Source organism: Anopheles nili, chromosome 2 (assembly GCF_943737925.1).
Source record: "Anopheles nili chromosome 2, idAnoNiliSN_F5_01, whole genome shotgun sequence".
In the NCBI taxonomy this organism is placed as follows: Eukaryota; Metazoa; Arthropoda; class Insecta; order Diptera; family Culicidae; genus Anopheles; species Anopheles nili.
The window spans coordinates 19,873,141-19,892,551 of record NC_071291.1 but is presented as its reverse complement, the minus strand read 5'-3'; the positions used below and the strand labels follow the sequence as shown (position 1 = coordinate 19,892,551).

The 19,411-nt window shown below is 42.6% G+C and overlaps 1 protein-coding gene across 1 annotated transcript in view; it reads left to right on the top strand.

The window, feature by feature from the left end:
• Positions 1-19,411, top strand: part of LOC128730316 (calcium uptake protein 2, mitochondrial) — a 42,285-nt gene extending 22,874 nt beyond the window's left edge. Inside the window, exons 2-11 of the mRNA XM_053823356.1 lie at positions 12,766-12,904; positions 13,272-13,382; positions 14,610-14,657; positions 14,721-14,803; positions 15,662-15,724; positions 16,543-16,725; positions 18,071-18,148; positions 18,229-18,465; positions 18,547-18,715; positions 18,778-19,411. Of these exons, the coding sequence (XP_053679331.1) occupies positions 12,766-12,904; positions 13,272-13,382; positions 14,610-14,657; positions 14,721-14,803; positions 15,662-15,724; positions 16,543-16,725; positions 18,071-18,148; positions 18,229-18,465; positions 18,547-18,715; positions 18,778-19,124 (1,458 nt within the window). The 3' untranslated portion in view covers positions 19,125-19,411. The remainder of the gene's footprint in view (positions 1-12,765; positions 12,905-13,271; positions 13,383-14,609; positions 14,658-14,720; positions 14,804-15,661; positions 15,725-16,542; positions 16,726-18,070; positions 18,149-18,228; positions 18,466-18,546; positions 18,716-18,777) is intronic.

Here is a 19,411-nt window from a genome sequence, read left to right as displayed (position 1 = left end):
AACAGCCATGCTTCTATTCTTGTTTCCACGGGGAAGCCATGTGACGGAGTTCTCAAATCATCAGACATGGCAGACGATGGTTGTGGGGTCAAGTTCAGGTCTCCTGAAGCTGAACTGCACCTTCTCTTGGGGGCTCGCAACGAATACCCAAGTGTTAAACAGCGGCAAACGGAGAAGAAATGAACAACGCGTCCCGCGAGGCGTCAATGTGGAACCGTTGCATTTAAATAGCACGAAGACGCACGCATTCCCGGGTTCCGATAAAGGCGCGGCCAACATACAATGCGTGACATACATTGCTCCACGCGGAACGCACATTTACAGGTTCTCTCGTTCGTCTTCACTCGATATGTGTCAGCAGAGCGAAGGGTCGCGTTCGGCCAGACCCTTCAAGCCTTCGTATGGAGGGATCCCTCCTACCGGCTTGGTGTTGCTGTACACACGACAAAAAGGTCACAATTCCCACACCATGACCGACAATAAGTGCACCGCGTTTGACCTACACGACGCAGTGGAATTTGCGTAATCCCGCTGGCCACTTGAGCCCTTGAACGGAAGCAGCTCATTTGTCTGTGGCCACCTCATTCTGGGCTCGTTCAACCCGGGGTTCTATCAAGGACCTTTCCTCGATCCACGGGAAAATAGTGCACAGAGGAAAGCAAGAGCGAAAGAGAAACGAACCGACAAATTTTCTAAACCTGGTTTTTGTGGCCGACCCCCTGTACTTTGACATTTGACATACGAGAAACGGAAAACCTCAAATGAGGCATTCGAAGGGTCGATGCGGCATCGAACATCGAAACGATAGCGTCATGGGAATCGCATGCGATCACGATGGCGATCATGAGCGCCCTGGTAGAGCCATCTTTCAGGCGTGGCATCAGATCGGGCCGATGGCGTTGATACGGAGATGATAGATTTATGGTGAATAGCGTGATAAATTGGGAGCCACCGGAGATTTATTCGTGTCGGGCTCGTACCAACCGATTAAACTGCTGCTCATCTCGTCTCAGCCAAATGACATAAAAAAACATATCAAAAAAGGAGCTGGAAGCGGAAAACGAACGCCTACTGAAACAAAACGACAGGTTGCACACGGAATTGAGCAATAAATTCTAAGCACGGTTTGTGTGGGAGACCGTTTTTTTTTTGTATGTCATTTTTCTTTGTCTCCTTGAAAGACGTTCTATAATGTAAACGATGTACATCTAACGGCGTTCAAAATAGTAAAAACAATTGACACGTATATGTTATTTATTTTCAAAGAAACTCGCAAATGCACTCACTGAAGTTAAAATAATATAAATTGGTAAAGTGAAAAGAAAAACCAATCAAAAAGCCCTTCATTGCCAGTAGAAACCCCATTTTCTTCAGTCACTTGACCCGAAGTGCGCTGTTCAGATTAAATGTAACGAAGTATTTGATAAATGCTGCTTCAACTAACACCTGGCAGAAACCGGGTAACAAACGATGGGGATCGTTACCGAACCGCACCAATTTTGCCCACAGTTCCAACCAATCAACTTGGAGATTCGCGATACCGCCAAAGGCAACCTACCACGCATCCGACGTCGTGCTCAGCCACGCGTACTGCTAACGACTCGCTGGCAGGCTGCTTAATAGGATTAAAATACATTGTGTTCTGCCGCTAAGGATCCACCCTCCTCGGAAACACGTAATGAAGCATCCCAATTGTCTTTAACCCTTTTTCACTCGTCACGCTGAGCAGAACACTTTGTTCGGAAGGATGGTGCGCTTGTAAATGACCTCGGGAGAAATGGCAAAACAAGGGCAACATACACAGGAAAGCAAGTTCATCTCCGGTGCTAGATACGAAGATGCCTCGGGGATGTGCGGTTGTTTAATTTCGTGATCATAACTCATAGCTCCTTGTTACCACGCCGGCTGATCATCGGTCATAACGTGCCGGACGCAGTAGGGCAAGGAAAGCGATGTAAGTGCACGAATTCACACGTTACGGAAACGATTCGTAAAAAGAACGACGCCCATTTGTTCGTTTTGGAAGCCTTTGGTGAGCGCCCGTTTTCTTTGACCACGTGACCGAGGGCTGGGCTAATTAAGCAGCGCAACGTAATTGAGTTGTCAAAATATTTCAACCCCAAAACGGCGCGCGTCCGAGCGCGCTATACTTCCGTCAGATGTTGCGAAAAAGTCGAATATCTTCTTCCGAACTTACTGCATCGAGGTGTGAAGACAAACGCATTTCAGAGACAGTGAGCCATTGCGTCCTGAGAAGGGAAACGAAGAACTTGTAAAATCTCAAACTTGAATGCAGAATGCATTGGACTGGCAAGGCAAGAAAAATGGTAGCAACCGCAAGCTGCTATAACCTGTCTCCGGGCTGCTTCTGCCTTATGCATAATGCAGGAAATGTTCGAAAACTGTTTCGTTAAAAAATGTAATGAAGACGGTAAAAATATCGGGACAGTATCCGAGTTTCCAAACCTCGCAACCGATTGATGGTGGAGCTTCAGTAACATTGCAAACAAAATAAAAAGCGAACCCGTGCCGGCGGCTTGTTGTTAGTAGGCAAAAAGTGTGGTGGCGAAAAAAGGGCGCTCGCACGGATGAATAAAAATAAACCCTTTTTTGATTAATTCCACTCATTATTCGATTCACAACACTTGTCCCGACCGTACCGCATCCCGGTACACTGACAAGTTGATGTATGAGCTCATAACGAATGTTAATTTCCTCTTACCATGTCCGCGAGCGGGTGTTTCCCAGACGGTCAGGTCGACGGTTTTGCGATCTTCGCGGACACGATCCGCGGGATCGATGGAAAGGCGTTCCGTGGCAGCAACATGCCTAGAAGACGTCAGTGAGGCAAGTTGCTTCGGATGGGAAAGTTACATCGATGAAGAACCACGATTCGGTTCAAGAACTGACTTTGAGCGATGCCTACCGTGGCACTTTAATACTAGATCATCTCTGTAGTTCCTGCTACGGGTCTGCTGGCATGAAGTTGATTTTACTTTCAATCATACTTCAAGCCACGTTAAGGGCACGAATGGCGTAAGGCGTGGCTAGCGATCGTAAAGAATGCACCCGCTGGAAGCAAGCTTCATTACTTTAGCCTTCCAACCATGATTGCTACCGTCTTTGGCTAATCTAGAAGCATACCACAGCGAGGTGGTCCCAACAAATTTGCGATTAATCGCTCCAGTACGACCATCAGTGCGACGGTAGATTAAATTTATCGTCCGCCTGTCGCCAATGTGAATGTGTCAAGAAATTTGAATGGAATGTGCTGTAGCATAATTGAAAATTCTTTAAAAAGCGTGCACTTCTGCGCGATATCAGCTGAAAAGGCAGTATATAAGAATTTCCCTTCGATCGTTCCGATTTGGGTGGCTTTCTAGAATACACCCCAAAGGGACCTTCGCTTGCATAAATCAAAGATAAATGTTTATCAACTCAAAGATTTGGAAACGACCGTAAATGCAATAATATCGCTCTTGTTTCGTTCATGTCCTTGGAGCCAACAGATGAGGCTGCCGTAATTTGATTATACAAATGCAAGAGAAATGTCTGTACATGTGAAACAGGTAATTTTTACTGCATTTCCTTCATCTTTTTCGAGAAGAGTAGCATTGAGTTCATACAAGCATGGTAACCTAAACCCTTAGTAATGGAATAATAAAGTTAAATAAAATAAATAAATTTGCGGTATAGATTGAGTATTGCCCAGAAATGGCTTTTTTTTTGTAGTGTTATTGTATTTTTGCAAAATTGTCCCATAATTAAAATTTTGCAACACTCCTCCATAATTTAATATTTGCTAGAGGGTTGAAAATAGAAGGGTTAATCCTAACAAACTTACACCATACGAAAATAAAAAACGTATTTCGATCTATATGAAACCGGTTATGCGACATTTTCTCTGCATCGACGATTCAAGCCATACAGCGTAGTTTATCATATTTGATTTCATTATACGAATGGAAATGCGTTTGGTAACTAATTTTAATTGCATTCGTTATGAGAAATGCGTAACAATCTCTTGTTTTCTTCTTGCTTCCAGTCTTCTTTAAAGTAATGTCATCGCCAAACTATGGCAAAGGACGTCAGTGTGATTTATTGCGTTCCGGTGCATTTGTAATTTTACTTCGACTGGTTTCCTTTTTGTACGGGTTTATTTCCACCGTATCAAAATCGAGTTATGTGAGATGCTTGAAAATTATAAAGTATTTACAAGGAAATACTTTAGTCTCCGAAGAACTTACTTTTGACACTTTACAACGTTATCTTGGTTGCTGCTTTAGTTTCCCTCATCATTTGAACAGTAAAAATGTGGCTATAATTTACGCTCGTACTCTTACCCAGACTGCCCTCATTATTTGCAGAAGTATCTCTCAAAGCCTAACGCTTTTACAGGAAGGCTGTGGTGTAGCATTTCCGAAAACAAATAAACATCATCTTTCGCCGGATGATTAGAGCGGGCATCGGCAGATGAACAACCACCACCCGCTGGGTCAGTTTATGGCATTTGAACCGAGTTTACGAGATCCGATCGTCAGCGTCCAGAAAATGCAATACCAATGGCCGGCCGGTCGTAAAAAGAAGTCTTGTGGCCACTTTGTTCATCATTTCGTTTCGTTCGGGCCTATTTTCAAGGTCTCAACAGCAACGGCTAGGTTCAAATCCTTACAATCAAGCGACACATCTGGTCACCCTGCCATTGGCATTGAACGGAAACTTCGCTTCGAACTTGAACTTGAGAAAGGCGTGTACGAAACTCGTCCAACCTTCTCGCATACATTCATCGAACAGGAGATAAGTTCCCTGAATGTGTTCTGCACACAGTGGCATTATGGTTTTCTGTCTAATTTCGCAAATAAATTTTATCTGTCTGCTTAAGTTGAAGTTCCTGGGAAAAGCTTTTTTCTTTGTTTGTTGCATGTCATAAACCATTCATGGTTTGGCGAAATATTTACTTGCGTTAATGGATCAACGACATAATTCATTGAGCAGTGTTCTGTTTTTGTGCATCGTTTCAGACATAGCTAGATAGGATGCTATACAATTTATTGTGCGAATGTACAAATTGACGACAAAAATATCATCCTTCGCTGTCAACTACTGATCTTTTAGCGGTCACGCACTCCTCATTTGGTGACAATTTCAATGTCAAGCGGAATGAAATATATATGTTAAAGCGAAATAGTTTACCACTGAATCTAGTGAGAGCAACATTTGCTCTTCTGTCCACTTCCCATCCCAACTATGTCCGCACATGCATTGTCTGCTTCCTCTTTTAGCGTATATTTTTTTATTGCAGCATAATCCTTCTCCAAATTCCACTTGATTGATGGCTTGTTAAGCATATTAGTTGCTATGTTGAGCAAATCGGCCAGATGGGCAACAATAAAAAATAAAATTTGCGCACATTTGCAAATTGGATGGATAACACATGCAAAAAATTCGCATCAGTCTAGGGAAGACTTGTCTAGCTATAGAATTTTAGATTATCTGTGGTTTATTGCGCTCAGTTTCAGTTTAAGCGCTCGTTCAGTGACGTTTATGTATACTGTTCGGGATTATCTTTCAGGGTCATTCTTTCATAGAATCAATATAAATATAATTTGTTCATGTTGTGTACGCAGAAATGAAAAAAATTAATTTTCATTAAACATTATACTAACTTATAATTCATTCGCTTTGTATTTCAATAATGCTATTTTAAAACGCAATGTTTGAAAATGTACATCCCCCACCCACGACTTAGCGTTCACAAGTTGTCAAAATCATTACAACCTTTTGCCCCCCATGGTGTTTCTTAACGCCATTTAGAAAAGACGATGCCATCTCATTATGAAAAGGAGATCAATTCGCTCAATCGATCTTATCGGGCTTATTCTTGGAAAGCTGCAGGATCCCAAAAAAAGCACGTAGCGAACGATTCTAAACACCATCGGAACTTAACGATGCACAAATTGATCTGTCTTTCCTATTGGTCTATTGATGGCTCGCAATGTTAATGAACCGTATTTCCCAATCCTTCCATTCCGGCCGAACCGTTTCATGTGGCAGACGGGACAAAATGATAGATTACACATGAACAGCCGCGACCAAACCGCTACCAGAAGTGAAACAAAGGTGATCTTAAGCGTGACGGGGCTTCGCATGTCCCGAAAGAGCAAAAGGCTCATCCCGAAACGATATCATTAATGCCACCCAGCGAAGCGACGTTTCCCGTTGACCCGGGCCATTCCGAGCGCCCAAAGGATTTATGCGAAATGTATGCTGGTTTTTCTTCCAGCTAAACCGAGGGCAGCAATTTTGAATGATGGATGACCGAGCGTAACCATCCGGGAGGTAGTTCCAAAATTGGCTCTTGGGTCCTCAAAAAATCGTTTCAAAACCCTTGTGTGCCACCCGTACACTGCTACCTGGAAAGGGATACCGATCCTTCCGACCGAAGGATCACGCGATCTCGATGCGATATGCTGGAACCGAAAGCATTAAAGCAAACGGATAGATCCCCAGTGTTTGTGCGGACGAAAACGGCGCCTGGCACATAAATCAGCATATCGCAACGGCGTTCTCGAAAGCACTTGGTACGTCGCTGCAACGACTTGAGGCATGCGGATGTGCTATCCCCATAAATAATCGATACCCTTGGTTCTAGTTATCGCGCGTTACCTACCTCCCACGAGCCGCCAGCGAACGTGCAATGGTAACTTAATACGCCAAGTACCAGAGGAGAGCCCATTAACGCAAGATCCATTAAAACCTTCGAACGAAACAATCGAAGGTCACGAAAAGTGAATAAAAATCCTATTTCCGTGTGGCAGCGAAGTGCAGCATGCTGCGCGATCCTGCCGGACTGCTTTCGAGTATCGATCATGTTCGTGGGGTGTGAAAAAAGGTCCTGGTTGTAGCACTGGGGGCGCTATCTAATCGCGAGCTGCAGGAACACTGTCCTCATCTCCCGTTTTGAAAGTCTCCCTCCTTCAGGACGCGTAGTGAAGCCCATTAATTATGAATCGTTGCTCTCTGTTCCTGCGTTTCGGCGAGAATTAAGAGATCCTGTGTGAAGTGCACGCGCGCGGAGCTATGGGATGCGGATTTTCAAAACAAATAATGTTACGCTGTCATAACACGCAACTTAAGTTGCGAGCCCATTTGGCCGATATTTATGACGTGCTGGGCGACGATCGTGCACGCCCTAAGCCACGCACGAGAAACCGTGCATCGAGCGAAGCGTACAGGAAACGATTCCTTTTCGGCAATCTGATGTTTCGGACGATTTAGCGGCGCGTTGGCATGCAGCAAGGATCAACAAATGGGCCGTTTCAAATGAGTTAATTTGTGAACTCTCTTAACGACTCTTAGCGCCGATTGGTTCATAAATAAAAATTTCCTCACACCGGATGTCGCTTCCTGTAGCACTTCAGCGAAAGCCGATACCGCACAGCACCGTACATCCGCAGATAATGATGGAGTGCGCTAATGACTGCAATTAATTGAACCTCTGGTCGGTCGCACGCAGCTGAATCAAAACCATTCGGTGGGTCAAACGATTGGTGTGGAAAATTATGGTGCGAGCGAGAAAACGGCAAGAACAGGAAGAGGGCTATTAGTGCATCAATGGGACACGTTAGTGTGTTCAATTTATTTTTTATTATCATTTTGTCGCCAATCAAATTATACCATCTTGCAGTATTTAAGGGTTATTATACAAAACCCAAATACAATGCACAAAGCGGAATTGTGAAAGGAAATCTAAATTGCTGTGATTAAACTTTGTGAGGAGCCTTTTTTGCTTGCTTCCAAGAATGTCGAGTGACTCGTGGATAAAAACAAATACTCTATGTATCGTTTCGCGGATTACTTTACGCTGAGAGCAAACATCAAACGCGTGGGCAGATCAAACGCACCGCAACTTGAATGCATGCAAAAAAGGAGCCAAAAAACTCTTTTCGTTCCGCTCTTGAACTTGTGGAAGGTCTGAAAGATAGCACTTGGTACGGTACCCATACGCTTGTTTTTTTTTTGCTCATAAGACAAAATGGCACCAACGATCGTAAAATCATTGTTATGTTTCCAGTGATCTTAAGCATCAAAAACCTGTTGAGATCGATTCAAAACGATGCACGGAGCCAGAGTAACATTAAGAAATCCAATCAATGCGATACCATTTTACGATCGTGTTTGATATGATTCAATGTACAAACTACCATAGGTTTCGAATATCTAGCTTCCATCAGGCGCCCAAGTACTTCCGCAGGCGTTTGGATTGCCATGCCTCGTTTTTTATATTTTTAGTGGTATCGAATTATGATAGACCAACCAATTCATCTCTCAGCAGGAGTATTTTTTGCCACATTGAAGTATTAATTAATTACTATAGCTATAAATTCGCGGCATCAATTAGTTCACAGTAATTTTATGGCGTTGGGCTGCCAAATTATTTATGGTGAGATAAGTAATCTTCTGCAAATGCTGAGATTATGACGAAATTGTCTGAATTCGTTTTTAGAATCATGAGTCCTATTTTCTTAGTTTATATCCGATGTTTCTGACATGGTGAAAATGTTACATTGAATAAAAACCGTGTTGAGATAGTCCTATCAATATTATCTTTACATTTTAGAAAAACTAATACAGCACACGAACACGGCAGGAAAAAAAATGAGTTTAGCGAAATGAGTTCTGATCAACGGCATATGGAAAGTTTTATTTACAGCAAACCAATAAAATACATGCCTGCAAAATTGATCATTTGCTCGAGTCTACAGGATTCTACAGTCTCAGGGCACAGGTCTGTCATGATCGGTTAAAAAGTGAAAATGACACATGCAATTCCAGTCGATGGGCATCTCGAGCGAGAATGCTGAACATGGCATGTTTTTTTTGTTCTTCTTTAAATCACTTTCCATTCCAAAAACGATTGCATTGGCGTGAGAGGGAAAGTTCTGACGAGAGGAACCTGCACGAAGGGTAAACATGACACGCCATGCGAGGAACGATGGAGGCTTGCAAGTTTACGTCTCTATTCAAGGTTTTCCTGTATGGATATACTTAAATGTATCCCAAGAATCTACACAAACACAACCCTCGCCCACCTTGTGCTGATCAAAACGATCAACCCGGCAGATCGAATGCTTGCCACAAATGGTGCGCCCAGAAGCAGAATGCAAGGGCTCTTGGGTTTATTTTCCATTTCTATGCAACCCCCTAGCAAGAGAGAGGTTTTTTTTATTTACAACATTTTCCTCCCAGCCGATCGAGGTTTATAATTTAATAACCGCTTAAGCAACATTAATTATTTTTACGCCACACCGTGCAACCACACGGTGGACAAGGTCTCATCCTCCCAGCACGCAATCCATACTGTTCTGTGCAATCCAGCTCGAGGTGCTTGAGATGGATTATTTATCGACAATGTTATACTTTTAATGGGGGTAAGAAAGTGTAATGTAAACCGTAGATTTTGTTGGCAAACTGGTTGAAACGAGCGTGCAGCCCTTGTGAAGGGTTCTTTATCTGGGCCTCAACAAGGACCTATAAATTTGAATCATGACAAGGAACTATCTCGTTGGCGAGCATCGTTTTCCTGGACGCACAGCGCTCAATAAACAAGTGCAGGACGATACGCCTAGCTTTGCAGTGTTTGGCTTTGATCGTCTGAAAAAAGTGAAGAGAAATTAATCAATTTTCAAGCACAGACTAAACAATTCAGAAGGCATCCGATAAATGGCAATATATTTTGCATTCCACATGTAGATGAATCATTTATTTCGACCGCTCCATAAACAGTGCTTCTCCAGATCGAAGCTTAATGGCATTATTTGATCATTGCCCATAGCAGTCCTTTTGGTAGAATGGAGGATTTGTTCATCAATTTAAAAATAACGTAATAAAATCGGCATAAATCTGTCTCCGTACGCACAGCTTTTGCGGATGTTCGTCTTCAAAAATGGGAAATCCGTAGGTTTTTTTCTGCTCCTTCCGCACAACGGCGCTCTGCACTGGCACTCATCAGCTCGTCGTTTTCGGACAGAACATATCTATTTCCCTCCCACAGCTTTATTCCGATGGAGTTCTCCACTCCAAAGAGTAAATGAATCGTTTGTTTTTTTTTGTGGGAGCAGAAAGCAGACACATAAATTTCGCTATGTTAATTAGCAAGCCATGAAAACAGCTCGTAAGATCAATTCTATCTTGACCATTCATTATGCACCGAGTCGTGATGGCACATCCAAAAGCTGGGACCCTACCGTGTATTTTTCTTTTTTTCCATCCAGAACAGATCCTACATGGGGCGATGTCTAAGACTGGCGTAATTCCAATTTCGTTCAACGACTAAACGCTGTAAATTCCTCGAGAAATCGTAATAAAATTTTATTCTGAATCAGTCCACAAATCTGTTTCTCAGCGTTCCCACTGTTTTTAGCTTTGAGAGTTAAATTTACTTGTTGCTTTCTTTTTAAACACGTTTTACGCGACGTTTCCTGAATAGAATAGAACATTTCTATGGCTTGCTAGTTCATAGAGGATTTACGAAGAGGATAATAATCGCAATGCGTGAAGGCGTTCAACGTACAAGTAGCGCACTACAATAAACATATCGCTCTGATTAAATCTACATCGAAACGAATAGACTGAACAAAGGTATGGTATTTGCTGCTGGAAAAGTGTGAATGAAATTGCACATGAGGGAACCGCAAACACGAACGTCGCAGGACCTTCGTTACCTTCACATTCCAATGACACCTACCCAAATTTGCATCCTACGAACGGGCACTATCTGTTACGGATAATTTCTCAGATTTGAACACGTCGGCCATCGCTGATTACATGTCGTGATTGGGAACGAATCTGACTTTCCGCCTCAATGTTGTCCTGTGGGTCTACTGTGGGTGTTGACAAGAATAGGATTTCTGTGCTACACACAACCTGGCTCGTTCGAGATAGCGCCAGAACAGTTGCGGCACAATGAAATGTACATTACGGCAATTGGACGACACGTCTAGTGTCATCAACTGCTCGTGAGCTACGCTTCCTAGCAGCGCAGAATATCATTAATGTTGGTTCTGCTTTAGCTTTACTCCTTTCCCTTTGGTTCGGTTCATTAACAATACCTAACCGTGAAGTCAATTGAATCAGCTACGATGTTCCCGAGAGGAAAATAATTCTTCTCCACCAGTGAATATGAATCGTTTAATGTCGTTTCATTAAAATCATGCCACTTTTTGAGGTGGGTTGAAGCAAGATTAATTACCAACTAGTGGAACTAATTAAACTACATAATTTGGCAACCAGTCTGTAAATATGTTCTGCCACCACAGTTTCTGGTTCGTACATGAGCATGAATCATGTGGCTAGCAAATTTATAATGAAATTTATCACCCTTTCAGAATTACAAATAAAAACTACTCCGGCACCATTTCATGTTCACGTGATGATATTTACATCCGCATCAGTCACTTGGTTTCCGAATGTCCGTGATATAGTCACATGGTCACTTTATGACGTGAAAAATAAGATCGGCTCACCAAACCCCGTGACACTCCTGCAAGTGGGTACTAAACGTGTGCAAAAACGCACGTAAGCCACTTGCTCGTCTTACTGCGGATGATGCATAACTGCCGTTGTGCAGTTTCGCGATGGGGAAATGCATCGATCGACAAGCGGTAGACAAGGCAGAGGTGCATCCCATTCCTATCATATGACCGATGACGCATCCATGTGCATCACATGCTGATAGTTGGCCAACACGAAGCAACGTAATGCAATAAACATAAGCTGGGTAAGGGATTGTGGGAATTTTTCCCATCGTTTTTAACGTCCCAGAACGAAGGGTTGTGGAAGGGAAGGGTTACCTTGTCAAGAGCAAATAGTGCTTAGATGTGAGGTGTTCTGTACAGTTTGCTGAATGACAGGAGTCACGTAGCCCACCGAAACTATATGTTACCGTAACGAACTAATCAATTCATTAAGCTACTTATGGTCTTGCAGGACTATCACGCATCACTTTGCTACTGGATTTTCCATGTCTGACTAATCGATGGGTAAAACATGATCAATAGAAAAATACTGATCAATAGTGATACTAACACTAATAATAATACCAATCAAGTGTAAAGCATGAGTGTTTCTCATCTGGAGATCACACATTTTTGCGCACAAGTTGACTTTAAAAATTTTCTATGTAAAATAAACCAGTTGGATGTTAAGCTTTCAATTTCACTTTTTACGCCACGGTACTAAAATTAGACGCGTTGTAGCGCATTCGGACAGTCTCATTGACACAGTTAGGTATTTTTGCCTCTCGCCCCAGAATGTCAGTTCCCTGCCCAGCCATTTGATTCATGTAGCACACATGAACTAACTTCATGTCCTCCTCATATATCCTCCTGGGCAGGGCAATTGATCTCCCGCCTTGGGGCCACCGATCGGCGGCTTATTTGGTCATCGTCCACCGGCACCGGGTGCGTTCATGCGACACCATTTCACACGTCTTCCAGATGGGTGAGATTTATTGGCAACCTTGACCACCGAACAAGGTGCTTCAAAGTTGTCGTAAACTCATCGGTACATCGAATGGCGCCAAGTGGAAACATAGAAAAAGCAACGCCGCTTTCCCGGCGCTTGATCGTTGATCATTCGTTGGTGGTGCAATAAAAATTAAGCAAACTATTTTCCATCTTTGACCTCTTTGACCTGAGATCTGTGACTAATGTACTATATCACTTTCTCTATATATCGCGCTTGCTCTCTCTCTCTCCTTTCCAGGATGAAATCGCGGACAAGGCCATTAAACTGACGGCCCGCGAGCGGCGCTTCATCAAGTTCGCTTCGGTTGAGTTCGATGGGCAGATCTACATGACACCACAAGACTTTCTGGAGTCGGTCGTCGAACAAGAACCTCGACGTAAGTACACATCTACCAGCAGTGTCGCTGTGCTCGTTGCCTTTCTCCTTTTTTTTATCACCCGAGAGGTTTCTTTCGATTTACCGCCGAATGATTCTCGAACGGTGCCGAAAAAAGTCCACAAGAGTGGTTGAAAAGGTAGATTAGACAAGCAGGACCTTCGAAAAGGTCGAACAATTCACGCTACACTGGGGCTTTGATCGTTAGGATGGCTGGAAATCAGGACAGCCAGTGTGCGTGGGTTATTTGGCTATCGGAATGTCGGGATATCGTCGGCCTCCGCGCTACATACGGTCCTTTTAATTATGCCAACGCTCCGCGTACCTCAGTGCCTTCCCTTATGTGCTTCTTCTTCTAAACATTGCAGCACGCCTCAAGAGGAAGTCATTAACGCAAACCGAGATTCAGCAGCTGAAAGATTACACGCCACCGTTGAAGCACGGCTCGTCGCAGCTTTTCCGCAGCTTGCGCGACAAAGGTAAGTGTAGGAGCACAAATTGCGGCGTTATGTGGCCACTGGCTGAAGCCACAAAAAGGACTTACCGTGTTCCGATTAGCAAGCACACTCATGGGAGGATTTGATCATCTTACAAGTATCGAAACGCTTTAAGATAAGGCTTGTTCCCTGGAAGCGCCCATCGGCAGTGACAGGTTTATCCGTTCGAATATTATTAATTGGGCATTACAAAATATGCTGCCAATTTTTTTGTAACCTTTCGTTACCTTCCATTATTGTTTATCAGAGCTTCTTGGAAAAAAAAAACATTATGAATCTGAATTTTTTTAAACTAGTCGCATATTCTGCTAGTTTTTTCTCAAAGATCCTGTTCAAAGGCTTTCCTTGCATAAACCGCTGTAGGCAGAAGCGAGCGGTCGCAATTAATAAGTTCTTTAACCTCTTAGAAGCTAATGGCAAGTGAAGCGGCCATCGCGATCCGCCGGATCTGGCATTCACAGAAGCCATCCTGTGTCTCTTTGCGGCGTTGTTTTATCACGACGCATACGACGTCCTCGAAGCTACAGTCCCCATGATCCGAGGTGCAGCTTTTGAGAGTGGATTACCATACTAATCAGAACACTCCAAACACGCAGCCGACGATATCGGCGACCTACCCGACCGACGGGTTTAGTGAGAAAAGAAGGCCTGTTTCTGGGATGATGCGCTAACTCCAGTTCACGCCCGATAGTGTCACCGAAACGGGACTGGGACTCAGGAAAAGCCCTGGTCCACAAACAGCTCCAGACCTACAAAGACAAAGTCCGCCATACGGTTGTTGAGTTCTAATTTAGTTTTACAAAAAGCTTCGTCGCTTTATCGTAAACTTTTAAAATAAGTTATCGCAAGCAGGCATGCCGCCACGAAACCTGGCACCGACTGGGTTGGGTTGGATGGTCGTCGGTGTTCTTCTGCCCTTTTCTAAAGCTGCGATGCTGCTGCAGTCAACAGCTTTGGCAGCCCATGTTCAACAATCGGATTAGCGGTCTGTTGTTACAGTAGTATTTACCAAAATTGGAAACACACCATCGGGGAGCAGGGAGTGTGGTATTTACTCACGGGGATTATACAAGTGGTTTGAGGTGTTATGTGATCTTGGTAGCCATTAAGCACTATAAATCTGGCGCAAAATGAATCATGCAAGTGGCGATGAATTATTGTTCTGCACACTATTAATTCTACTATCGTGTGTTTTGATCTACTCTACAGGGATCATTTCGTACACCGAGTATCTATTTCTTCTATCTGTACTTACAAGTAAGTATAGCTCAGTTTCGTCGGCTAGTTGAACATTTGTACAGGGCATATTTTGTCTTGTAGAACCACACTCTGGGTTCCGCATTGCCTTCAATATGTTCGATACGGACGGAAATCAACGGGTTGACAAGGATGAATTTCTTGTGGTAAGTTTACCGTTTTCCGTTCAAACTCCTAATAAGTATTTCAGAAAACATCAAGGAACTTCACTACCAACGTCAAGCATAGGAACGGTCAGCCGAGATTCGATAATTGGGATCATGCTTGATCGAAGTGTTATGATTTTTCATGTTTTGTAAACAAAATATCTTAAAACTATATAATTAGGCAAGCATCCTGGAACTGAAATCATAACAATTTCTAAAATTCTGCTATGGACTTATTGGAATTTGTATATTTTAAGCAATTGGAACTACTTGGAATGGAAATCAATTTGGAATGCAATAATGTTATGTGTCGTTTGTGTTTTGCATAATTTACGAGCAAGGACACGACACAAAAGTGCATGCATTCGCATTCTTCAGAATACGAAGCGTTTTTATGACCATCTTCTTACAGCGCCATCTGTTGGAATTGTGTCGTAAAAGCAATGAATGGAACCATAGAGTTGGGATTATCTGCTGGAATTGCTGCTAGTCGTTCTCCGTAATTTAATGCTATGGCAGTTTTACATCATCATTTTCTGTTTTTTTTTTCATTTTTAAAATCTTTTCTTTTTCATTCTATTTATTTTTATTACTTTTTTTTCACTTTCCTACTATTATTTTGTTGGTATTCATCGTTTGGACGTTGTTTCGTTCTTGGTGACACCTACAAACCAATACGCACACCCACTTCTTTCGCACGTTATCTGTGCTTTCCTCTCCGGAAAACGGAAAATATCGCTCCATTTGTGTGATTCGCTCCAACCCACCACTTGGCCGTGCCAACCGCTCCAATACTGCTCTGTTACCCGTGTTACCCTACCAAACATGCACACACTCACCAAAATACACGGCGTACAGATTCGTCAGCTGCTCGGAGGATCGCTGAAGGATCGTGATCTAGACGAGGCCACACGTAAAGCTGTGAGAATTTATGTTTGTTTGTTATATCATAACGTCTAATGTGATGAACCTTCACTTCCTTTCCCTTATGATCCCTTCACTCTTTCTATTATGTTTTGCTAGATGTATTTTCCCTTCATTCTTATTTCCATGTTGTGCTTAATAATTTCATGTTAATGCTTATAGATAAATAATCTCTTTGTACTACAGCTCGTTATGCTGTCGCAACAACATGTTTGCCAATTTTTCTATGTTCATGCCAATGTTTCTTTCTTGCTTTCATTGGACAGTTCTTTTCTGCATAATTTTTTTTGTTTTTGAGCATATTTTCTTCATAAACATACATCGATGTTGTGTGAAATCTGTCTATTAAGCTATAAGCGTAAAAAATATAAATCCAATTGAATATCAACCAAGAACGTATGACTCTAACATATTTCTCCTTAACATATTGGAAACTATTCTTCTTTCTTTTGTAAATAACTTACTATTTTCTCCTTGACATCTAAATCAGGTGTTGTGAGTGTTAACAACTACTTGCGGTTGTGTTCCAGGTTGTTCCCGTTTTAATCGAATCTGTTTCTATTTCTTTATTTTTTCTTCTACAACCTTTTATCGCTCTGTCCAATGTTTATTCGCTGGATGAACCTGATGAAATCGTTCGAGGCAATCTTGCACTCGGGCGTGTCTAACAATTTATCGTTTTTTATCAAACTCGAATCACCAAAATGGCACGAATGTTATGCATCATCGCACCCAAAATGCACAACATGCATGTGTTAACTGCATCACATAACATACACGGTACTTGAACCACTCGCGACTACACAATATGGCAGCTGTTACATCTCGTATCGACCAGCGCACAAGCGAGATTTTTACTGAAAAATTATCACGAGCAAAAAACAAATCCTTCGGTCACTGAGCAGAGCAGCAAGCCGCCTGCCCATGATAGTAGCTCATCTGCCTCCGGCAAGGATGGGCAAACAAAACCGCCGGGCAAGGGTATAACGGCAAGAGTAGTAAGTTTTTCAACGTCCTATTGCTACGTTTTCCGTCTTGTATTGGTTTTGTTTTCCCTAATTTGGTTTTTCATTGTATATTTTCCCTTGTGGTATTAACCTCAGCTTTCATTTTTATTTTATGAATTCAGTGTGAATATTTCCATTATTCCAAGTCTTCCCTTGATTACATACAGGGACGGATTTATATGACATTCCTATTTCCTTGGGGATTGCAATCCATAACACAGCCCGTAATACGAAACCCAACTAAACTGTAAGATATCTGCCCTACTGTGCTCTTGGCGTGTGTTTGTGAATCTAATGTGTGGATTGTGAATATAACGAAAATGATTTTGTATGATAAATTAAACTCTTCGGCGGTATACTATCTTATTATAGCCTGATCGATAGCCTGAAAATGTAATGTCTAAACCTGTCACAAATGTTTTATTCAATTTGTCTCAGATTATCCACTGACCTGCAAGGTTTTGAAAAGGAATGATTTTGAAATCTAATAACCGCTGTAAAAGCTAATAAAACACAATGCATCTTAAGCATGCTGAATGTAGCATGCACGAATGATGCATGTATTAAGTAAGGTTAGGCTCCCCTGTATATATGCCTTCGGTCGTGTCAGAATGCAATTTTTAAATATCTTCCTATGTTATGGTATGAATTATGTTGTCCACAAAAACGTTTCATCCTTGGTCAATGTTCCCTCAAAACAAAATCGTCGGAGTCCTTTTATCTCCTATTTCATTTTTGTGTACCATTCAAAGTTATACGTTCTGTTCTAGATGATTTTGATTATTTTCCGGTACGTTTTTTCTGTTCGTTTTGCGGCATGTTCAAATCATTTTTGTGCCAATGTGATAGAGAGGGAACGCTACAAAAATCGTCGTGTTCGTCCGTCCGTACTATTGTGGTCTGTGAATGTCCGAACTTTGTCACTGTTCTGCTCGAATCCATCGGTGTTCCAACAGCCCTAGCTGGTGGGAGTAGGGTCCTAGAATGAATCTCCGCTATTTCGCTGGTATCCATTCGTAACCAACCTAGTAGGCGTCCGCCGTAGTCCGTGGGTGGAAGACGTACTGTACAAATATCCCTCATCGGTAACGTACTGGGTTGTGACCTGGCGGTCTCCGTCAATTTTTGTGCTGTAACCTGTGCGTGCACGTACTCATTTTCATCGACGTAATCCGTAGAAGCTCACAATGTGTATAATATTTGGAACTTAACCCGAAGCTCATGGATCTGCATTGAAAGGTTGCAGTTATGTCCTACTAACACAACGGTGTTCTTTTATATTTTTCTCCTATTGCGGGCTTTTCTCGCTCTCATCTGCGTCCGTTTGTCCGAGTAGATGGAAAAAATTTTCAGCTTTGCTTGGAAAGGAAAGCGTGGCATCGAAGCAACGGAAGGCGAGGAACCTGGAGAGCATGTAAGTAGGATGTTGCGTAGGAATCCTCTCTCGCGTTTTGCATCGAGATGTCCAACTTGTTGGTTGTTGCCGAATTTCAGGACGACTACGTGGATGACGAACAGGGTTTGCAGAGAAAGCACAAAGTCGATACGACGCTGCAGGTACACTTCTTTGGCAAGAAAGGCGATAAGGATCTGCAGTACGATGGGTTCTACAACTTCATGAAGAACCTCCAAACCGAAGTCCTGGAGCTGGAGTTCTGTGAGTTCTCTAAGGGTCATGAGCGCATCTCAGAGGTAGACTTTGCGAAGATCTTGCTGCGTTACACCTATCTGGTAAGTGTTCAGGTAAAGCTATGAAGTTTTTAACGGAAGGGCTATATTTAATCTGCTCCGCGACTGATGCGCGTTGCCTAGGACACCGACGAATACGACAACTACTTGGATCGTCTGCTGGACAGAGAAGCCAAGGAGAAGGGTGTATCGTTCGATGAATTTCGGCAGTTCTGCCAGTTTCTGAACAACCTGGATGATTTTTCGATCGCGATGCGCATGTACACGCTCGCTGATCAACCGATTTCGAAAGGTAAGTTGGTCCATCTTAAGTTATTACACAGGAAACATTAGTAACACGTCCTTCGCTCGTAGATGAGTTTTCCCGAGCGGTAAAAATTTGTACCGGTTCTGAGCTGAACTCGCACCTCATCGACACCGTGTTTGCCATTTTCGACGAGGATGGTGATGGGTTGCTCTCTTATAAGGAGTTTATCGCAATTATGAAGGATCGCGTGCACCGCGGATTCAAAGTAAGTCACTACGAGCACGTCGTCGAAGACTATCTAGATGATATCGAAAAGGGAACGGTATATGCGGACAACTTTCGGCAGCTCCTCAAGATGCGCTCGCGTGCTTGCCGACGGTTGCGCCGTTATCTTCTCTATTTCTATTATCATCCAGACCACGGTCACACCGATAGCAGTCGACACTATCGCTAGTTTTGTTGTTGAGGGCTTCCAGATATTAGTTTTTTTTAACATAGCTTATGCTTATTCCTCTCTACAACAACAAAAGCAGATATTTTGCTATAGTTTCCTTATACGGTGAGTTTTATGTGTACAATTCATAACCGAGAAGGCATTAGTTTTGTAAAATTCAATATTCACATTCACTTATTACCCATTACTACTGTTATGCTTAATATTTTACGATTTATCTACGAATAATTTTAAAATCCAAAGTAGTACTCACTGCAATATTGCTTTAACAGTTCAATTATCTATAT